This window comes from Carcharhinus amblyrhynchos, chromosome 5, assembly GCF_965287045.1.
Source record: "Carcharhinus amblyrhynchos chromosome 5, sCarAmb.v2.hapA, whole genome shotgun sequence".
NCBI classification, from domain to species: Eukaryota; Metazoa; Chordata; class Chondrichthyes; order Carcharhiniformes; family Carcharhinidae; genus Carcharhinus; species Carcharhinus amblyrhynchos.
In genome coordinates, this window is record NC_137328.1 from 14,249,058 (window position 1) to 14,271,565 (window position 22,508).

A 22,508-nucleotide genomic window follows, 5' to 3' on the forward strand; every position below is an offset into this window, starting at 1 on the left:
AGTTAAAGTTAATTCATTAGTCACAAGTAAGGCTTACATTAACACTGCAATGAAGTTACTATGAAACCCCCGGCACCTATTGGGGTCAATGCACCTAACCAGTACATCTTTCAGACTGTGGGAGGAAACCAGGGCACTTGGAGGAATCCCACGCAGACATGGGGAGAACGTGCAGGCTCCACACAGACAGTGACCCAAGCCAGGAATCGAACCCGGATCCCTGGCGCTCAGAGGCAGCAGAGCTAACACTGTGCTGTCCCACTTGCCTTTTATAGCATCAGTAGGAACCACAAGATGAATTATCTCTCCAGTGCCTTGATTCAAATGTTCAAAGTAACCATGCGAATGATCAAAGAGCTAAATGAAATTTGCTGCGAACATTACTTCTAGTGACAATAATCTATTTACTATCTCATTTTGTTCCCTTTGCACGTGCCAGTGGTTACTATTTAAATATCTTTCCTATTGATGTTCAATAAATAAGCCCTTCTTTAAGCACGAACAGATACCCCAGGGTTCCATAGCCTACAGGAAACGGAACATGAGTTGATAGTCAGGGAAAGAGAAATTAAGAATGAGAATTGTGTCATGGAGATGGATCTTGAGAACATTTGCAAAAAGGAAGGTGGGGGTGGCAGAGAATTTTAGGAAGGAAGTTACTCTGATCATGACTCAGACACACAGTGGAGAGGATGCCCACACAAGGGATTAGAATATGGGGAACGCAATGCTTGTGGAAAAGCTACAGAACAAAATTTTTGGGATCAAGTGTTAGTGGGAAATGCATCTCTGCAAACTCCAGCAGGCCCGATGCCATTTCATAATCTTAATAAGCGCTGATTGGTAGAAGGCAAAACTTGCTCTCGTCACTTGGACAGAATCCCATCTTGGAGAGCTGCCTGGTCATTCCAGAAACAGGACCACCGTGGCCAGAAGGGGCACTGCAGCTAACTGCCCCAGAGCGAAATGCTGTGGACTAGAGGAAAGCTAAGTAGCAGGAGTTGGGTAGAGTGGGGCAGCAGAGTGGGCTAGGGAAAGCTCTGATGGTTGCAAGGGGGGACAATCGCTGTCCCAGAGGATGGGTCGGGAGTTAAGGGAGGTCCAGAGGGTACTGAGTCCTTAGGGGAGTGTGCCCTCATTTAGAAGAGTAGACCCCTCTACTCTTGCCTACCCAAGATCAAACTGAGTTTAATTTCCATGAGGTGGCATGCTGGCATAGTGGTTAGCACTGCTGCCTCACAGCACCAGGGACCCAGGTTCAATTCCAGCCTCAGGTCACTGTCTGTGTGGAGTTTGCACATTCTCCCCATGTCTGCATGGGTTTCCCCTGGGTGCTCCGGTTTCCTCCCACAGTTCAAAGACGTGTGGGTTATTTTGATTGGCCATCACGGGGATTAGCAGGATAAATGTGTGGGGTTACAGGAATAGGGCCTGGGTGGGATTGTGGTCGGTGCAGACTTGATGGGCCGAACGTCCTCCTTAGATCACAGATACCCTACGGTATAGAAAGAGACCTTTTGGCCATCGAGTCTGCACCAACTACAATCCCACCCAGGCCCTACAACCATATCCCTACATATTTAGCCATTAATCCCTGTAACCTACACATCTCGGGACACTAAAGGGCAATTTTAGCATGGCCAATCAACCTAACCCGCACATCTTTGGACTGTGGGAGGAATGATGTGGAGATGCCGGCATTGGACTGGGGTGAACACAGTAAGAAGTCTCACAACACCAGGTTAAAGTCCAACCGATTTATTTGATAGTAAACCCACAAGCTTTCGGGGTTTGCCCCTTCAGGTGAATGGAGAGTTCTCCTCAGACAGAGTATATAACAGCACACACAGTTTACAGATCACTGATTAGAATGATCTTACATCAGAACACCCTATCAGTTTTTCTGATATTTTGCAGAACGTTAGAGATTCAACCTCGCCCAGAGGGCTGACATTTAGCAAACGTATTCAGTCTGAGTAATTAAATGAAGATGAGTACCTAGATTGTGACGCAAGTGTTCCAGAGAATCTTGGATTTTCCAAACACCCTTACAGAAACATACCAACTAACTAATCTTGATGCGCAAAGATTTAATTTGTGTATTCTAGTCTTAAAAATGTTTTGGTTTCTCTCATCCCAGCCCCTGCCCACGCTATAACTGACAAGTCGGAGTATGTGACAGCATGCAACGTTATTTTTTCCTCATCTTGTACAGAATCCCTACAGTGCAGAAGGAGGCCATTTGGCCCATCGAGTTTGCACTGACCACAATCCCACCCAGGACCTATTCCTGTCGCCCCACGTATTTACCCTGTTAATTGACACGAGGGTCAATCAACCCAACCCCACACATCTTCGGACTGTGGGAGGAACCAGGAGACACAGACACAGGGTGAATGTGCAAACTCCACACAGACAGTGACCCGTGGCTGGAATTGAACCTGGGTCCCTGGTGCTGTGAGGCAGCAGTGCTAACCACTGTGCCATCCTTCATATATCTGGAGGCACAGCATGGGGACCCACTTCCTCCTGTGTGTGCTAATATTAATGAGCACACTTGTATAGAGGGTGAATTTGCGTTGCTATCGTTCTGCAATTCTGACTCAGTAAGGTGCTGGATAAACCCATCAGGAAGATGGGTTTAAGAGAAGCCAGATATGAGTGAAACACCTTGTGATTGAGCACTTTGGGCTAATTTTCTCCCTGCATGTTCACATTAATTTCAAAGTACCATTTATCTTTCAGTCTTGTTCCAGTTTCTTGTGGAAGCAACTTCACAAAGTTACCGCAATGAGTTGCTATGGAGGAGGTGGGCAATTAAGCTAACCTTTTATGGGTTCAATGTTCAGGGTATGATGAATGGAATTCTCTGTGTTTAGTTACTTGCCCTGCCCCCATCCAAACCCAAATCTCTCTTGAACCACATCCAAACCTTGATGAGCCTGCACCTTAAAGTGTTATGTACTTTAAGTACTTAAGTTTTGGTCACCTTATCAAAAGAGAGGGATTGCAACAGAACTTCAGCAGACTACTCTCTGCAAAAGTGGGGTTGTCATACGAGGAGAGATTGAAAAAACTGGGCATGTTTTCGCTGGAGTTTCCAAGACTGCGAGGTGATCTCATTGGAAATTACAAATTTCTTGACAAGGTAGATGTAAATGGAATATTTCCACTGGCTGGTGAGTCTAGACAATAAGAAGTCTCACAACACCAGGTTAAAGTCCAACAGGTAAAGTGACTCACCTGATGAAGGGGCAGCACTCTGAAAGCTAGTGGCTTTTGCTACCAAATAAACCTGTTGAACTTTAACCTGGTGTTGTGAGACATCTTACTGTGTTTACCCCAGTTGAACACCGGCATCTACGCATCATGGTGAGTCTAGACCCAGGGGGCACATTCTCAGAATAAGAGGGAGGTAATTTTGGAGTGAGATGAGGATGCTTTCTTTACTCAGATGTGTGTGTTTAGACTTCCTCTCTGGGGTAGAGATTTCTAATTATTGAGCAAGTTCAAGATATAGGACAATAGATATCTAAATAGAAAAAGGCCATTGAGGGATAGTTGATCAGCCATAATCTAATTGAATGGTGGAGCAGGCTTGACGGGGCAAATGTCTACTCCTGCACCTGCTTCTCCGTTTCCAATGTTCCAAACCTCCATTCTTCATGTGGAAATCTACACCATGGATGTTTGTAAAATATTGTAATGCGTATCGTGTCATAGCTGAGCTTATCCCAGCCCTCGCCCAGTGTCTGCACACATGCTTCCATATAGGCCCCCACACACATGGTGTATACGTACATATTCCTCACACAGCCATGCACAGACTTTATTTAATAACAAAGTTTGAATATAACTCTAACAATATGAAGCAGCTAACAACTGACCAATATGTGAAAATGAAAAGGAAGCAACTTTATTTCCCAGCTTATTACTGTTTCAGTTCCAAATAAATAACATTTCTCTTAGAGACTTAAATGCCATTGTAAGTACACTTAGCAACCATAAATTTACTTGCTATAAATTTAATTAGCTTGAGAATAAGCCAGCCTCATTGAGTTACTGTGCACAGTTCTGGTCACCATATTATAGAAAGGATACTATTAAATTAGAAAGAGTGCAGAAAAGATTTACTAGGATGCTACCGGGACTTGATGGTTTGAGTTATGAGGAGAGGCTGGATAGACTGGGACTTTTTTTCTGGAGCATAGGAGGCTTAGTGATGATCTTTTAGGGGTCTATAAAATAATGAGGGGCATAGATATTTTTCCTCAAGATAGGGGAGTCTAAAACTAGAAGGCATAGATTTAAGGTGAGAGGGAAGAGATACAAAAGGACTTAGACAGGCAATTTTTTCACTCAGAGGATGGTGAGTGTCTAGAACGAGCTGCCAGAGGCAGCAGTAGAGGCAGGTAGAATTTTGTCTTTTAAAATGCATTTAGACAGTTAGATGGGTAAGATGGGTATAGAGGGATATGGGCCAAATTCAGGCGATTGGGACCAGCTGTATGGTAGAAACTGGGTGATGTGGACAAGTTGGGCCGATGGGCTCATTTCTATGCTGTAAACCTCTACGACTCTGTGCATCCAACGCGTGCGCGCACAACCTGGGCAGGACTCCTGCCTGGAGCAGGAATTGGCTGGAGGGCAGCCAGAATCAGTAGGAACGTGTTCTTCCTCACCAACTCATTGGCTGGCCGGAAACAAGACTCAGCCATCCAAAATGATTTGGCCTTGGGCTTTTAGGATTATGCCTGATGTGTCAGCTTGGATTAAGAATTGGTTAACAGGCAGAAAGGAGTGAGCGTAGAAATACATTTTTGCGGTTGAAGTTTGTAACTAGTGCGAGGTTCAGTGCCTAGTCCTCCACTATTTGTCAATCGGACTTAGCCTACTTTCAAAAGAAGAATAGGAAAACAACATTACTTTTTGAAGTTGAGAAGTTAGTAAATGTTGATATGCAGACACATTTGGGTTGGTGTGTAAGAATAAGGTGCCTTGTTACAATTATATAGGGCTTTGGTGAGACCACAATTGGAGTATTATGTACATTTTTGTCTCTTTATCTAATGAAGGTTATTAGTGCCTTGGAAGGATTGTAATCAAGTTTCACTGGAATGATTCCTGGATTGAGCATGTGAGACCTAATTGAGTAGAATGTGCCAACATTTTCTGAAGTTTAGAAGCTGATTGTGTCGAAATGCATAAAATTCATAGGGGGCTTGAGACGGGATAGATGTTGATGGGAAGCTTCACCTAGCTGGAGAGTCCAGTACTAGCAGCTGTGGTCTGAAGACAAAGAGTCAACCACTTTGAGGTGAAATGCTTTCGCTCAGATGATTGTGAGTCTTTTGAATTTGCCACGGATACTAAACTAGTGAGTATATTCAAGACTGGGATTTTTGGATGCAAAGGGAAGCAAGAATTATGGGGATAGGACAAGGAAAGAAAGTGGAGCTGAGGCAGAGGGTCAACAATGAAAGCATTGGCTGGTAGTACAGGCTTGAGGGGCTGAGTGGCCTACGTCTGATGTCATATTCCCTTAGATCATTAGTTGCCACCTGCCAATACAGAATAACAGAGTTGCTGACACTGTGTAGGTTCTTTAAAGGTTGCATATTTGTCACGCAATGTAAGAGGACAAATATCAGATTATCTTTTGATATAAAGTCATGGAATTCCACAACACAGAGATAAGAAACATTTAGAGATTTTTGTTTGGTTTTACGGTTCAGGTTAGAAACTCCAAGGTGTTCTATGAAGCCTGCCAGAATCATAAGTTTTGCATCTTGAATTTGGTTGAATAAGCATCACAAGTTTCACTTCAAGTATGATTCAAGTGACCCACTAGGGAGCTTTTATCAAACAAAATTTATTTAAAAGTATAGTTGACATGTATAGTAATAAAATTAGCAAGAACTTTTATTAATTACAAATAATCATGATGATGTATGCCCTTAACAAAGACCTCTACAATGCTCCAATCAAACCAATCCCATAGATAAAAGACCCACTTCACAGGTTTAATACAGCATAGAATAATACTCACGTGATACAGGGATTGAAGCCATTAGTTGAATTCTGCAATCAAATGCTCTTGAGACTCAGAACAGTTAGAAGACAGTAGCTTCCCAAAGCTCCAGAGAGATTCTGGTCCAGCCCCCAACAACAGCAGGTTTTTCACCCTTCAGGAAAAGAAGATCTTGTTTTCAGCTAACCAACAGAATTTTGAAAACCACATAAGAGAGAGAAAACATTTCTTTTTAGCCTGCTGTCCCTTCTAAAACCAAAAACTCAAACTTGCAGCTCCAAACTGACCTGCCCACAACCTTCTTTCTCCTCCGAACAATGGCATCACCTAAGGCTGTGAACATGACCCTAAAAAAAACTCTCAAAGGTACACTAACATAATATTGGAGAATGAGAATCGTTATTGGATCTTATGGAGGAACAATGGAGTCATGATCAGCTGAGAATGCTTATAGTTACATAGATATAAAGATACGTAGGATGTGCAGCACAGTATCTGCCAATGCCAGTGTTGAACTCTGACATCAGTCTCCTCCACTCCACTTCATGTACTCTTATGTGCAAATCATAGAATCCCTACAATACAGAAGGGTGCCAAAATGAGCTTGCACCAACAACAATTCCATCCAGATCTCACCACTGTATCCCCACATATTTGCCCTGATAATCCCCTTGAAACTAAGGGGCAATTCATCATGGCTAATCAACCTAACCAGCACATCTTTAGACTATGGGAGGAAATCCACACAGACAGCTGCTCAAGGCCAGAATTGAACCCAGGTCCCTGCCGCTGTGAGGCAGCAGTGCTAACAACTGTTGCCGTCCCAGTGCCATTTTTTGGTCCTTTCTCCTTCACGTGGTCTTTCTGCTTAACTGGAAAATCTGAAAGTTTTGTTTTTTTATGCATGTCAGCACTACAGAAGAATGAAATGCAAGGAAGCTTTTTGATTTCTAACTGACCTGCTGTAAGGCTCCAACATCATAATGCTCTTATCTGTTGACAGGATCTCCAACCTTATTGCGATTTCCCTGAAATTATCAACGTCAGCATCAAGCAAGCGAGCAAAGATGGCTCCTCCGAGGGAAGGATAGTCACCATAAACAGACAAGACAACAAGACTCTGGTAAGGGCAACATAATTTAGATTTTGCACAATACACCTTTAGGGAGGTGATGACCTAGTGGTATTATCACTAAACTATTAATCCAGAAACTCATTAATGTTCTGGGAAGCCGGGTTCGAATCCCATCGTTGCAGCTGGCCGAACTTGAATTCAGTAAAAAAGTATTTGGAATTAAGACACTAGTGATGACTATGAAACTAATGTCAGAAAAACCTATCCAGTTCATCAATGTCCTTTTGGGAAGGAAATCTGCCGTCTTACCTGGTCTGGCCAACATGTGACTCCAGAGCCACAGTGATGTGGTTTGACTCTCAACTGCCCTTGGGCAACTAGGGATGGGCAATAAATACTGGCCAACCAGTGATGCCCAAATGAATCAAAAAAATAGGAGAGAAGGTCAGTGCTCTGTTGGGATTATATACAAGGACCCCTTTGGCGACCGATCAATGGAGGCTGGAAACTTACTTGTGCCTTCAGAAGCACTGTTTTGTATATCAGGAGGAGCTGGTGTCCTGCCCCCAACCCCTCAAGGGAACTGGGAGCCATCTTTCTCTGCCAATCACAGTGCCTCCCTTGTCCTCTGTCAGTTATGGAGTCTCTGTCCCCATCATTAGGGATCGCCAGCCTGAAAGGACTCCAGCAGTAAGCCCCCTGCCAGCTGATGTCAGCTTCTGCTTACCAGCCATCTGTCCATTTTGCTGGTTGCCAGCTGAAATGCAGAGATAAACATCTCCATGAGGTCCTGCCATTTAATTCATCAGGAGCCCTGATTTCTCAACTCCTTCAAGCCCACAATAGTGCAATTTGGCCAATATAAATTAGTTAGCCCAAGATTCTTGTAAAATCAACATCATTTGAAACCTTGACTCCCCTCCCTGTGCCCCCCCCCCACCCCCCCCCCAAACCCTGCAAAAGAATTGGAGCAGTTCATATAGTTAGCACAAGGCTGTGATTGACAGGAGTTTCCAAAGCTGCGCAGGTTAGCTTGATTTGCCGTGCTAAATAAAGTAAAAGTGAAGTTTAAGTCACAAGTAAGGCTTACATTAACACTGCAATGAAGTTACTATGAAATTCTCCTAGTCGCCACACTCCAGCGCCTTTTCGGGTCAATGCACCTAACCTGCAAGTCTTTCAGACTGTGGGAGGAAACTGGAGCACCTGGAGGAAACCCACGCAGACACAGGGAGAAAGTGCAATCTCTACACATACAGTGACCTAAGCCAGAAATTGAACCCAAGTCCCTGGCGCTGTGAGGCAGCAGTGCTTGCCTGATTAGTGCCAGGGAGACTTAGCAGGGTAAACATAAGGGGTTGCAGGGATAGGGCTTAGGTGGGATTGTTGTCAGTACAGGCTTGATGGGCCAAAAGGCCTCCTTCTGCTCTGCAGGGATTATATGGTTCCTTGAAAGCCACAGCAACTGAACAATTATTTTGCAACACACGCTGATTTACACTTGCACTTCAAAAGTTTAAAAATCTAGGGAGGAAATATAACCGTCGAGTTAGGCACAGGGTAACGTGCGTTATCAGAAAAGAATGAAAGGCTACACCACATGCAGGATAACCAACCTTCATTCCATGTTTGTCTGAGGACCTTATGTCTGGCTGCCATTTTGGGTGTACATAACTATGATCCGTGAAGAGATTGTTGAAGAATAAAGGCCAAAGCTTTTCCAATTTTTAACATCCACAGCAAGCCACTAAAACAAATTGGGCTTGAAAGATTTTACAACTGGAAAATATACATAATTTTTAAGTTGTGTAAAATTTCAGTCACAGCATCAGATGCCTTTCACTCTGCTTGTTTTGTTGAGGTCAAACCTCAAACCTCACACATTTTAAAATACTTCTACATTTCCCATCCTACTTGTGACCATTAAATAAACTTTAACATTTTAAGATAAAGGCAAAATACGGAGGAATCTCAAACAAAAACAGCTGGCTCTATTCTCTCTCCACAGATGCTGTCAGATCTGCGGAGTTTTTTTTTTCAGCATTCTCTGTTTTTGTCCAACGTAATGCTTCCTCCTTCCTTAGCTTCAGTGCAAGTTGAAAGATTCTGTTTAAAAACCAAGGGAATCCATTTTATAACTAGTGCAAGCTCCTCGTCCTTTCACAGTGATTTCTCCTCATTGCAAACGGGTGGCCTGTAAGAATGGTGGCACCATCTCATGGTCAAACACTCTGCCTCCAATTCCAGCCTGGCCAAAGGCCTGGTTGAAATCTGGGCTGGACTCCACCCCTCCACAAAAAAAAAATTCTAAGTGTCCAATTTGCATGAAAACTGGAGTAATTCACGCTGTTTTCTTTACAGTGGGAGTTCAGAGAAGAATCTGTCACACTCTGTGCACTGCAGAGGCCACCAGTGTGAATATCATTAAATTTCAGATCTTGGGGCCTATTCCGGGAGGCTAAAATTAGCGCACTGAGTGGGCTACTGCGCATGCGCCAATCTGTCAGTGTTGAGATCAGTGCATGTGTAGCGGCCCCACACTGATAGCCTCCCAATTGTTGGCCAGCACCCCGCTCCCAACCTGATTGCTGGCCCCCTGACCTTTCCTGCACCAGCCCAGAGGCCCCCCCAACCCCCGTAGACTCAACCCCCTCCGATAGTAACTCCCTCCCGCAGTGCCAAACAAGCTGACTGCCACGAGCCCCAGCCCGCCCCGATCGCTAGGTTCCCTCCTTTCCCCACCGAGCATGCCCCCTGAGTTTTGGAACGTTGCCCCTTGGACTGCCCAGGTGGCAGTGCCCAGGGGCACCACCCACCTGCCGCCCAACCCTCTGAGGGGACCTCATTGCACCGCCTTCACTCCAGCGGGTTCGGGCCACAAGTGCCACGAAAGTGAGGAGCTACCGTAAGCCCTACTGGAGCGAAATTTGCCTGGGAAAGGTGGAGTAGGAGTCCTGCGCTCCAAGCCCCATGCCTGTGCCTGCTAATAGCTTTTAAATGATATTAAAATTATGATTCAAGTGTTTACCCCACATCCCTGCTGATTTCCGGCGTGGAGCAGATCTCGCCGAAAGTCTGGCGCTGAGAGACATTCATGGGGTGGGAACGCAGATGCGAATCCCGTGCACCGCCCACCACGGGATTGTCCCAGACCACTGCACTGAAAAATTAGTGCAGAGGATGGGAGAATCCATCCGTCCACACCACCAACACGCACGCACGCGCACACACACTCTGTCTCTCTCACACACACACACACACACACACACACACTCTCTGTCTCTCTCTCACACACACACACACACACACACAGACTCTGCCTCACGCATGCACACACACACACACACACACACACACACACACACACACACACACACTCTGCCTCACACACACACACACACACTCTGCCTCACACACACACACACACACACTCACACACTCTGCCTCACACACACACACACACACTCACACACTCTGTCTCACACACACACACTCTGTCTCTCACACACTCTGTCTCACACACACACACTCTGTCTCTCACACACACACACACACACACACACACACACACACACACACACTCTGTCTCTCACACACACACACACACACACACACACACACACACTCTGTCTCACACACACACACACACTCTGTCTCACACACACACACACACTCTGTCTCACACACACACACACACTCTGTCTCACACACACACACTCTGTCTCACACACACACTCTGTGTTTGGCACTGCGGGAGGGAGTTACTATCGGAGGGGGTTGAGTCTACGGGGGTTGGGGGGGCCTCTGGGCTGGTGCAGGAAAGGTCAGGGGGCCAGCAATCAGGTTGGGAGGGGGGTGCTGGCCAACAATTGGGAGGCTATCAGTGTGGGGCCGCTACACATGCACTGATCTCAACACTGACAGATTGGCGCATGCGCTGTAGCCCACTCAGTGCGCTAATTTTAGCCTCCGGGAATATCGCCCAATCATCCACGCAAAGCAACCTCCCATCCACTGACATTGCCTACACTTCCTGTTGCCTCGGCAAAGCAGCCAACATAATTAAGGACCCCTCGCACCCCGGACTTGCTCTCTTCCACCTTCTTCCAATGGGAAAAAGATACAAAAGTCTGAGGACATGTACCAACTGACTCAAGAACAGCTTCTTCCCTGCTGCCATCAGGCTTTTGAATGGATCTACCTTGCATTAAGTTGATCTTTCTCTACACCCTAGCTATGACTGTAACACTATATTCTGTACTCTCTCCTTTCCTTCTCTATAAATGGTATGCTTTTTCTGTATAGTGCACAAGAAACAATACTTTTCACTGTATGTTAATACATGTGACAATAATAATACAAATCAAAATCAATAAATGACAACATTCCATTTGTTGTTCTAATCACTTGCTGTACATAAGAACATAAGAAATAGGAGCAGGAGTAGGCCATCTAGCCCTTCGAGCCTGCCCCGCCATTCAATAAGATCATGGCTGATCTGTCGTGGCTCAGTTCCACATTCCCGCCCTCTCCCCATAACCCTTAATCCCCTCCCTTATCAAAAACCCATCAACCCGCGTCTTAAAAATATTTAGCGAGGTAGCCTCCACCACTTCAACGGGCAGAGAATTCCAGAGATTCACCACCCTTTGAGTGAAGAAGTTCTTCCTCAACTCCATTCTAAACCAGCCCCCTTTATCTTGAGGCTGTGCCCCCTAGTCCTACTGTCCTTTCTGAGCGGGAAGAGTCTCTCCACCTCTATCCTATCCATCCCATTCATCATCATATATGTCTCAATGAGATCTCCCCTCATTCTTCTAAACTCTAACGAGAACATAGAACATTACAGTGCAGTACAGGCCCATCGGCCCTCGATGTAGCACCAACCAGTGGAATCAAGCCTAGTTTATTCAGCCTCTCCTCACAGCTCAACCCCCTCAACTCCGGCATCAGCCTAGTAAACCTCCTCTGCACTCCCTCCAAGGCCAAAATATCCTTGCGTAAGTACGGCACCCAAAACTGCACACAGTACTCCAGCTGCGGCCTCACCAATGCCCTATACAGCTGCAGCAAGACCTCCCTACTTTTATATTCAATCCCCCTTGCTATGAAGGCCAGCATCCCATTAGCCTTCCTGACCACCTGCTGCACCTGCAAGCTGGGTTTTTGCGACTCATGCGCAAGGACCCCGAGGTCCCTCTGCACCGTCGCCTGCTGCAGTTTTTCACCAAGTAAGTAATAGTCCTTCCTACCATTATTCCTACCAAAGTGGACCACCTTGCACTTGCCAACATTAAATTCCATTTGCCATTTCCTGGCCCATTTGCCCAGCCTATCTAGATCCTTCTGCAGACTCTCCACACCCTCCGCACAATTTGCCGTTCCACCAATCTTGGTGTCATCAGCAAATTTCGACACCATACACTCGGTTCCCTCCTCCAGATCATCTATATAAATGGTAAATAGCTGAGGCCCCAGCACCGACCCCTGGGGCACTCCACTAGTCACCAACTGCCAATCCGAATAGCACCCATTGACCCCCAGTCTCTGCCTCCTATTTGACAACCAATCCTCTATCCATGCTAACACCCTACCCCCAACTCCATGCCCCCTTACCTTCTGCAATAACCTCTTGTGAGGTACCTTGTCAAACGCCTTCTGAAAATCAAGAAAGACCACATCCACCGGCTCTCCTCTATCCACCGCCCTAAACACATCCTCATAGAACTCCAGTAAATTTGTCAGACACGACTTCCCCTTAACGAAACCGTGCTGCGTCTGCTCTATCAAGCAATTCCCCTCAAGATGCCTCGCTATTTCCTCCTTGATGACGGACCCACATTATAACTTTGTGATTCATGTGCTAGGACACCCAGATCCCTCTGCACTGCAGCATTGTACAATATCTTTCCATTCAAGTAACATGCTATTTTTTCATTCTTACAGCCAAAGTGGATCAGTTCACATTTTCCCCCATTATGTCCTATCACAAGCCTTCATATACACTCGAGGGCTAGTGCCAAAATTTTCCATACGTGCACTGCTGGGATGCTATAATCAAATATATTATTTATTTATTTTTATTCATTCATGGGACATGGGTGTCTCTGATTGGTTAGCATTTATTGCCCATCCCTAGTTGCCTGAGAACAGTTGAGAATCAACCACGTTGCTGTGGCTCTGGAGTCACATGTTGGCCAGAATGGGTAAGGATGGCAGATTTGCTTCCCTAAAGGACTTGAGTGAACCAGATGAGTTTTTCTAACAATCAACAGTGGTTTCATGGGTCAGCAGTAGATTCTTAATTCCAGATTTTTTTTTATTGAATTCAAATTCTACCATCTGCCGTGGTGGGATTCAAACCCGGGTCCCCAGAACATTCGCTGAGTTTCTGGATTAATAGTCTAGCAGTAATACCACTAGGCCATCGTCTCCCCCTAAATATATCTGCTTATACTATTGTTTTAATTATCAAATATAGGCTGCCTCACTTGTGTTGCTCTACCATAAGGGCATGGTTTGTGGTCTAATAATTGTGTCAGGCTACGTCTTCCTGTCACATCCCCCTCCCCAGCTCTGCACCTCTTCCTGCGCTATAGGTTATCTCTTTCATCAAACTGCGTGCGGAGCTGCCTCCTAACTTGTGACTGAGTTCCTTCTCTCTTAACCTGCCCACCAACTTTTTAACACGAGCTCGAGTTTGTACAACATTTGCAATCAAGAGGCCCCCCCCCTCCCCCGCATTCCTCAACTGAAAGTTGAGCTAGGAGGAAGCACCATGTATAGGTGGAGAGCCGTTGTGTGATAATATTTGCATCTCGAGTACTTTCCCCAAGAGTGCATATCCAGATTATGAAGTTGATGCAGTTTTGTACAGTACATGGGTATAAGTTTTGTTTGAACTTTCCACCAGTGTCCAAAGTATTAATTAGATGGTTATATCACCCACTTTAGTTTGTACTTTCTGCATTTCGCCCTTGTCCTCTCTGCATTCCTGGAATGTGATCAGCTTTCAAACTGTGGCCAGGATTTTCCAGCCCTGGCCATCACTGAGATCTTTCAGTCCTGCCAAACAGACTTTTGGTTGGCTGGCAGGTCCTGTCATTGACAGGGCTGGAAAATCCCAGCCTGTGACTCTGGCCTTGTTATCCCGGTTATCTGATTTACACATTTCCTATGGCTGTGTCCTTCAGACTTTACCTTTTAGCTTGACATTTCCTTACCATGGCAGTAGCTCAAGTCAGGGTAAGAAGTGCACAATCCCTGCTCGGGGCGAGAATCAGACCTGCCAACTGCAAAAGCAGATCTGATTCCCTAATGTCCTTTCGGGAAGAAAATCCACCTTCCTTACCTGGCCTGGCCTACATCTGACTCCAGAACCACAGACTCTTAACTGCCCATCTGCTGAGCAAGCCACTCCGTTTAAGGACTATTAGGGATGTGTACAATCCCATGAAAACATTCAAAGAAATTCTTTTTGGGGATGGATGAGCATTATGTGAGAGACTTGAATGTTTTTAAGACCAAAGTTGTCATGATTTAAAATTCCCTACAATGCCAGTCTTAAGTAGGACTGTCTGTACACGTAATTTAGGAATGCAGTTCAGCTTTAACAATATTAATTTTCTTTCAATACATTGTATTGTTCAGTTCAATTTTTATATGTGTGTGTATATAAATATATATATATATGTGTATATATATATATATATATCTTGGGACAGTTTTTGCTCTAACGCTGTGTATCTCAGGGAAGGAACAGCTTTGGGTGGCATGGTGGCACAGTAGTTAGCACTGCTGCCTCTCAGCACCAGGGACCTGGGTTCAATTCCCCGCTTGGGTCACCGGCTGCACGTTCTCCCCATGTCTGTGTGGGCTTCCTCCAGGTGCTCAGATTTCCTCCCACAGTCTGAAAGACATGTTGGCTGGGTGCATCAACCTTGCCAAATTCCCCCTCAGTGTACCCGAACAGGTGCCCGAGTGCAATGACTAGGGGATTTTCCCAGTAATTTCATTGCAGTGTTAAAGTAAGCCTACTTGTGATGCTACTAAATAAATTGATGGACTTTTAGTGACATTAGAACTAGCATGAAGCTGTTTTTCTCCTTGAACCGTTGAGTTTTTCTAATTGCTTATTCAAGTTTGCTTTTGTTTTTAAAATAGGAAGTTGAGTTTCCGTCCCTAAGAGAAGGTTTCTCCTTTGTCTCGCTAATCGACGGGTATTACAGGCTGACTACAGATGCCCATCACTACCTCTGCAAAGAGGTTGCACCTCCTCGGTTGTTGGAAAACATTCAGAGCAACTGCCATGGACCCATTGCGTAAGTGCTAAACAGCTTTTAAATGTTGCTAATTAAAGCTACATCCAAGTGGGAAAGCGTAACCCGTACTTCAACAATTTCACTCACTGTTTGAACTTTATAAGAGAAAATATTAAAAGGAACCTCGAGCATGAAGTCAGCCCTGATGTTGACTGTGAAGGGGGAAAGTAGATTGATTTGATTTATTATTGTCACGTGTATTTCTATGCAGTGAAAAGTACTGTTTCTTGTGCACTAGACAGACAAACCATACCATTTGTAGGCCGGTATTTTATGAACTCGCTCGGGCAAGGCTCGTAAAATCCTGCCCGAGGCCAACGGAGAATTCCGTTTGCATAGCGGTAAAGTTCTGGCCATAGAGTCCATAAGAGAGAAAAAAAGGAGAGAGTGCAGAATGTAATGTTACAATTACAGATAGGGTGCAAAGAAAGGTCAGCTTAATATCTGATAAGCCCATTCAAAAGTCTGATAGCAGCAGGGAAGGAGCTGTTCTTGAGTCAGTTGGTACATGTTCTGAGGCTTTTGTAACTTTTTCCCAGTGGATTATGTCCAAGGTTTATTGGGTCTTTGATGATGCTGGGTGCTTTTCCGAAGCAGGGGAAATGGTAGACTGAATCAATGGATGGGAGGCTGGCTTGCGTTCACAATCCTTTTTTGCGGTCTTGGTCAGAGCAACAGCCATCCCAAGCTGTGGTACATCTGGAAAGGATGCTTTCTATGGTGCACCTGTAAAAATTGGTGAGAGTCGAAGTGGATCATGCCAAATCTTCTTTAGCCTTCTGAGAGGGTGCATGCATTGGTGAGTTTTCTTAACTATAGCATCAGCATGGAGGGACCAGGACAGATTGTTGATGGTCTGAACACCGAGAAGCTCTCGATCAGTTCCGCTTCGTTTCCGTGGATATAGACAGGGGCATTGAGGGCCAATTCTGTTGGCACGTCAGCAGATGCTCATTTGTAGGGATGTTTTCACACTCACAGTAACCCCAGCAGCAAATCCCCAGCCTCAGATTTGCTGTTCACATAACAGAAAAGGAAAGACTTTTGCATTTCCCTGACCTTCCTCCTCCCCTCTTACTCTATCTGGGTCTGCAGTCACAGGTCAAGGTTGCAAATGTACCACCATGATAACAATTGCAGTTCTCAGGTGCCTTGAACATAATAGAATGCTTCAAGGTGCTTTTTGGGAATGTGATACCCAGTCATATAGAGGGATACAGGGCAGATGACCCAAAGGTAAGTGATGGGCTTTATGGAGCATCTAAAAAGCAGCGAGTGAGTGAAGCAGAGAGGTGAAGAGGTTTCGAATGGGAAGTCCAGAGCTTAGGGCCTGGACTTCTGAAGGCAAGAGCATTGATGGCAGAGCCATCAAAACTGTGAGTGTCCAAGGAGTTAGAATTGGAGGAGCGCAGAGATCTCAGAGGGTCAGAGGATATTCTGGAAATAAGGAAGGCCGGAGTCATGGAGGGATTTGAAAACATAAGAACATAAGAAATAGGAGCAGGAGTAGGCCATCTAGCCCTTCGAGCCTGCCCCGCCATTCAATAAGGTCATGGCTGATCTGTCGTGGCTCAGTTCCACATTCCCGCCCTCTCCCCATAACCCTTAATCCCCTCTCTTATCAAAAACCCATCAACCCGCGTCTTATAAATATTTAGCGAGGCAGCCTCCACCACTTCAACGGGCAGAGAATTCCAGAGATTCACCACCCTTTGAGTGAAGAAGTTCCTCCTCAACTCCGTTCTAAACCGCCCCCCCCCTTTATCTTGAGGCTGTGCCCCTTAGTCCTACTGTCCTTTCTGAGCGGGAAGAGTCTCTCCACCTCTATCCTATCCATCCCATTCATCATCTTATACGTCTCAATGAGATCTCCCCTCATTCTTCTAAACTCTAACAAGTACAAGCCTAGTTTATTCAGCCTCTCCTCATAGCTCAACCCCCTCAACTCCGGCATCAGCCTAGTAAACCTCCTCTGCACTCCCTCCAAGGCCAAAATATCTTTGCGTAAGTACGGCGCCCAAAACTGCACACAGTACTCCAGCTGCGGCCTCACCAATGCCCTATACAGCTGCAGCAAGACCTCCCTACTTTTATATTCAATCCCCCTCGCTATGAAGGCCAGCATCCCATTTGCCTTCCTGACCACCTGCTGCACCTGCAGGCTGGGTTTTTGCGACTCATGCACAAGGACCCCGAGGTCCCTCTGCACCGTCGCCTGCTGCAGTTTTTCGCCACGTAAGTAATAGTCCTTCCCACCATTATTCCTACCAAAGTGGACCACCTCACACTTGCCAACATTAAATTCCATTTGCCATTTCCTGGCCCATTCGCCCAGCCTATCTAGATCCTTCTGCAGACTCTCCACACCCTCCGCGCAATTTGCCGTTCCTCCAATCTTGGTGTCATCAGCAAATTTCAACACCATACACTCAGTTCCCTCCTCCAGATCATCTATATAAATGGTAAATAGCTGAGGCTCCAGCACCGACCCCTGGGGCACTCCACTAGTCACCAACCGCCAATCCGAATAGCACCCATTGACCCACACTCTCTGCCCCCTATTTGATAACCAATCCTCTATCCACGCTAACACCCTACCCCCAACTCCATGCCCCCTTACCTTCTGCAATAACCTCTTGTGAGGTACCTTGTCAAACGCCTTCTGAAAATCAAGAAAGACCACATCCACCGGCTCTCCTCTATCCACCGCCATAGACACATCCTCATAGAACTCCAATAAATTTGTCAGACACGACTTCCCCTTAACGAAACTGTGTGCAGTTTTGGGCGCCGCACCTGCGCAAGGATATTTTGGCCCTGGAGGGAGTGCAGAGGAGGTTTACTAGGCTGATACCGGAGTTGAGGGGATTGAGCTATGAGGAGAGGCTGAATAAACTAGGCTTGTACTCGTTAGAGTTTAGAAGAATGAGGGGAGATCTCATTGAGACGTACAAGATGATGAATGGGATGGATAGGATAGAGGTGGAGAGACTCTTCCCGCTCAAAAAAGACAGTAGGACTAGGGGGCACAGCCTCAAGATAAAGGGGAGGCGGTTTAGAACGGAGTTGAGGAGGAACTTCTTCACTCAAAGGGTGGTGAATCTCTGGAATTCTCTGCCCGTTGAAGTGGTGGAGGCTGCCTCGCTAAATATTTTTAAGAAGCGGGTTGATGGGTTCTTGATAAGAGAGAGGATTAAGGGTTATGGGGAGAGGGCGGGAAAGTGGAACTGAGCCACAACAGATCAGCCATGATCTTATTGAATGGCGGGGCAGGCTCAAAGGGCTAGATGGCCTACTCCTGCTCCTATTTCTTATGTTCTTATGTTCTTATGAAACCGTGCTGCATCTGCTCTATCAAGCAATTCCCCTCAAGATGCCTCGCTATTTCCTCCTTGATGATGGATTCTAACATTTTACCTACAACAGACGTTAAACTAACCGGCCTATAATTCCCTGCCTTTTGCCTGGCACCCTTCTTAAACAACGGCGTAACATTAGCCGTTTTCCAATCTTCCAGCACTTCCCCAGAATCCAGCGACGTTTGGAAAATAACCACCAAGGCATCCACTATCACCTCCGCCATTTCTTTCAGAACCCTCGGATGCATTCCATCCGGTCCTGGCGACTTGTCCACAATCAGTCCCTCCAGTCTGTCGAGCACAAAACAAAGGGGAAGATTTCAAATTTTTATGTGGGGTGGTGTGGCCAGGAAGGAAGAGAAAATTAGGTCGAAGAAATGAGTAAACATGCTATACTGTGTAATTTCTGACAAAAAGCAGTAGACAAAAGATGGAATTGGATGGTTTTTAGAACTGAGAATTACTGGTTACTTTTATTAAGAAAGAAAAACAGGAGTTAATGTTTTGAGTCTGTATGACTTTGTCAGAGCTAAATGGAGATTTTATACTGTCTAAGAGGAGGTAGAGCAAAGTTTGAAGGTCAGGAATAGCTGTAAGATAGAAGAGATTAGACAAAGATGTCCAGGGCACATGACAAAGGATATGTTAATGGTAGTGTTAAGGATTAAAGAAGTTGCCAATAGCGGCATGCATCTAAGATAGCAGAATGTGGTAATAGATTTGAAATTCATTTCCGAGGCCTTCGTAGGTTGCCTCTTTTAAATGCCCTTATTCACCAGTCGAAATTACTTGTTTGATTGTCTCAAACTCAATGCTAGTCTGTCTCGGCTGTTCCTTCACATTTGAAAATTTTTGTCAATGTGCCTCTGGAACCAACTTGTATACATTCAGAAAAGCCTTCTTTACACCATTATATTCCTTTAATGTTTCTTCTGACAGCAATGCATATATCTCACTGACTCTACTGACCACCTATTCTGTAAAGGAACTGTCCAAATTTCTTTTGGCCATTTCATCAGTTTAGCTATCTTCTCAAATGAGATAAAGAATAAAACCTCCACACCTCTTTCCTCACTCTTTGGAAAAATTTGTACAAATTTAAACATCTCCCCATTATATTTTCATCTAGAAGTAAATCTTTCTCCACCTTCTGGTGTCTCTCTGTTTAATTGCCAGCTTTTTCAACTGGAATTCTCTTTTCCTCTTTCTCCCTTTTCTGACTTTTCTATTTCCAACTCCCTTTCCCATTTTCTTTAGTCTTGTTCTCTCGTATTGTCTCTCTCCTGCCTTTCTGCATGTTCCTGTTGAAATGATCATCCCCTTTCATTTCCCTCGCTTTCCCTCTCTTTATATTTCTTATTCTTTCAGTTCAAGTTTTCTTCTTCATTTTCAATTGAATCTGAGCCCATTCCAGTGACTGGCCTTTGGAGAATTTGGCCTTCAATGTTTTCTTTCCAGTTTCAAACGCTGTGATATACTTCAAATTATGTTTTTCTCACCACTGCGGGTAATCCTACTACCAATTTATTAACTTAGTGACCTTCTGTGTAAACCACCCAAGGTTATAACTCCTGCTTTTGGACAAGTGTTGGAAATTGCCAAAGCCTTTTTGCAGTCTCCCACTTTCAAATTTCACAGTGCTGCTTCTGGTTTAATATTCCTTCACCCTTATTGCCTGTAACATCACCAATTCAAAGCCAATCAAGGATTTTTTCTATTAATGTACCGCAAAGAGTACTCAGTTTTATTAAGCTGTGCCTGATGGTAAATGCCGAGCTCCCAAATCCCAAAGGGAAGCTGCCAAAATGTTTTTTTTTGTTGCAATCTGTGTATTATGAGGAAGTCATGTTCTTAAATTAGGAAAATGACATCACCAGTTAATTGTGATGGTTTTATGAAATGTAAATGCTCGTCAGGAAAGTAAGGTCTGGAAAGGTAGTTCCAGAGTTTAGGACCCAGACTGCTGAAGGCAGGGGCATTGATGACAGAGCCATCAAAATTGAAGGTCTCCAAGAAGTTAGAATTGGAGGAGTGCAGAGATCTCAGAGAGTCAGCCTGGAACTAAGGAAGGTTAGAGTCATGGAGGGATTTGAAAACAAGTGGAAAGACTTAAATTTTCAGGTGAGGTGTGTGGCCAGGGAGGAAGAGAAGACTAGGTCAAAGAAATGACTAAAAACACTACACTGTGTAACTTCTGATGAAAGGTAATTCACAGTAGATAAAAGATGGAATTATATGAATTTTAGAGTGGAAAATTACTGGTTACTTTTATTAAGTTTGTTTTCAACTATCAGTTCCAGAAAATAAAGCACATTTTAAAAATTACACAAATGCTTCACATAACTAACAGCATTTTAACATAGTCCCGAAAGAGCTTAACTTAAGCTATGTTAATCTTTCCTTTTCTGCTTGGCAACAATCCTTATAAACTTTAAAATCTATAGAATTCCAGTAAATTTTCTGTGCAGTGCCCTTTCCATATAATCCCTACAGTGCAGAAAGAGGTCATTCAGCCCATCGAACCTGCACCAACAACAATCCCACCCAGGCCCTTTACCTATAACCCCATGTATTTACCCTGCTAATATCCCTGACACTAAGAACCAATTTGCCATGTCCAATCAATCTAGCCCGCAAATCTTTTGGACTGTGTGAGGAAATCGGAGCGCCCGGAGAAAATCCACGCAGACGCAGGGAGAACGCGTAAACTCCACACAGACAGTCACCTGAGGCTGGAAATGAACCCAGGTCCCTGGTGCTGTGAGGCAATAGTGCTAACCACTGTGCCACCATGCTGCTCTTAGGCTACCCCCTGAGGCTGACAGCAACTGGGTTTCCAGGTCTGGCCTCATCCACACTGGTTCCTGAAGATGCAACTGGCTGCTACAGTTCTGGGAGATCGAAACAGCTAGTCCCTCATTCAGCCTTCAATGTTTTCTTAAATGCCTCCCTTCCCCTGGATCTCTGTTGTTTCATCCCACCTCTCAGAAATGTCCTTTTCACGGGACCTGATCCAATTCCTTGCTTTACTGTAGCTCATGTATTTTGAAAGTAAACTTATCCAAGTTTACTTTCAATATTTACAGCCTGTACATGCCCCTTTAAACTAAAACAACCCACTTCAAACTATGTTATCACCTCGTGTACATTCCTCTTGAAATTCCTCTTGAAGTCCCTCTTGGTTTACCAACATGGGAGGCATGGTGGCATAGTGGTTAATGCTGCTGTCTCATGGCTCCAGGGATCTGGGTTCGATTCCCAGCTTGGCTCACTGTTTGTGTGCAGTTTGCACATTCTCTCCCTGCCTGCATGAGTTCCCTTCCATGTGCATGTGCAGGTTAAGTTGATTGGCCATGTTAAATTGCCCCTTAACATCAGGGGGACTAGCTAAACATATAATGTATGTGGTTATGGAGATAGGTAGTCATGATGTGGAGATCCTGGCGTTGGGTAAACATAGTAAGAAGGCTCAAAACATCAGGTTAAAGTCCAACAGGTTTATTTGTAACAAATGCCACCGGCTTTCGGAACTGGCTGTTCCTTCATCAGGTGGGTGGGAGTTCTCACTAACTAAATCTCACTAACTGTCTGGAAACAATACACATCTTTTTAACCTGTGCTTAATGCTCTCTCCACTCACATTGTCTGTACCTTTAAGACTTGATTAGCTGTAAAGACTTGCATTCCAAGCATTATTTATGTAAATTGAGTTTGTGTCTGTA

The 22,508-nt window shown here is 44.9% G+C and overlaps 1 protein-coding gene across 2 annotated transcripts in view; it reads left to right on the forward strand.

Annotated features, from left to right (window-relative positions):
- LOC145342905 (tyrosine-protein kinase JAK2-like) overlaps positions 1-22,508 on the forward strand; it is a 270,756-nt gene that overhangs the window by 196,649 nt on the left and 51,599 nt on the right. For both annotated transcript variants that reach the window (XM_080188485.1, XM_080188486.1), the window contains 2 exons: positions 7,035-7,154; positions 15,270-15,427. In XM_080188485.1, coding sequence (XP_080044611.1) covers positions 7,035-7,154; positions 15,270-15,427 — 278 coding nt within the window. The remainder of the gene's footprint in view (positions 1-7,034; positions 7,155-15,269; positions 15,428-22,508) is intronic.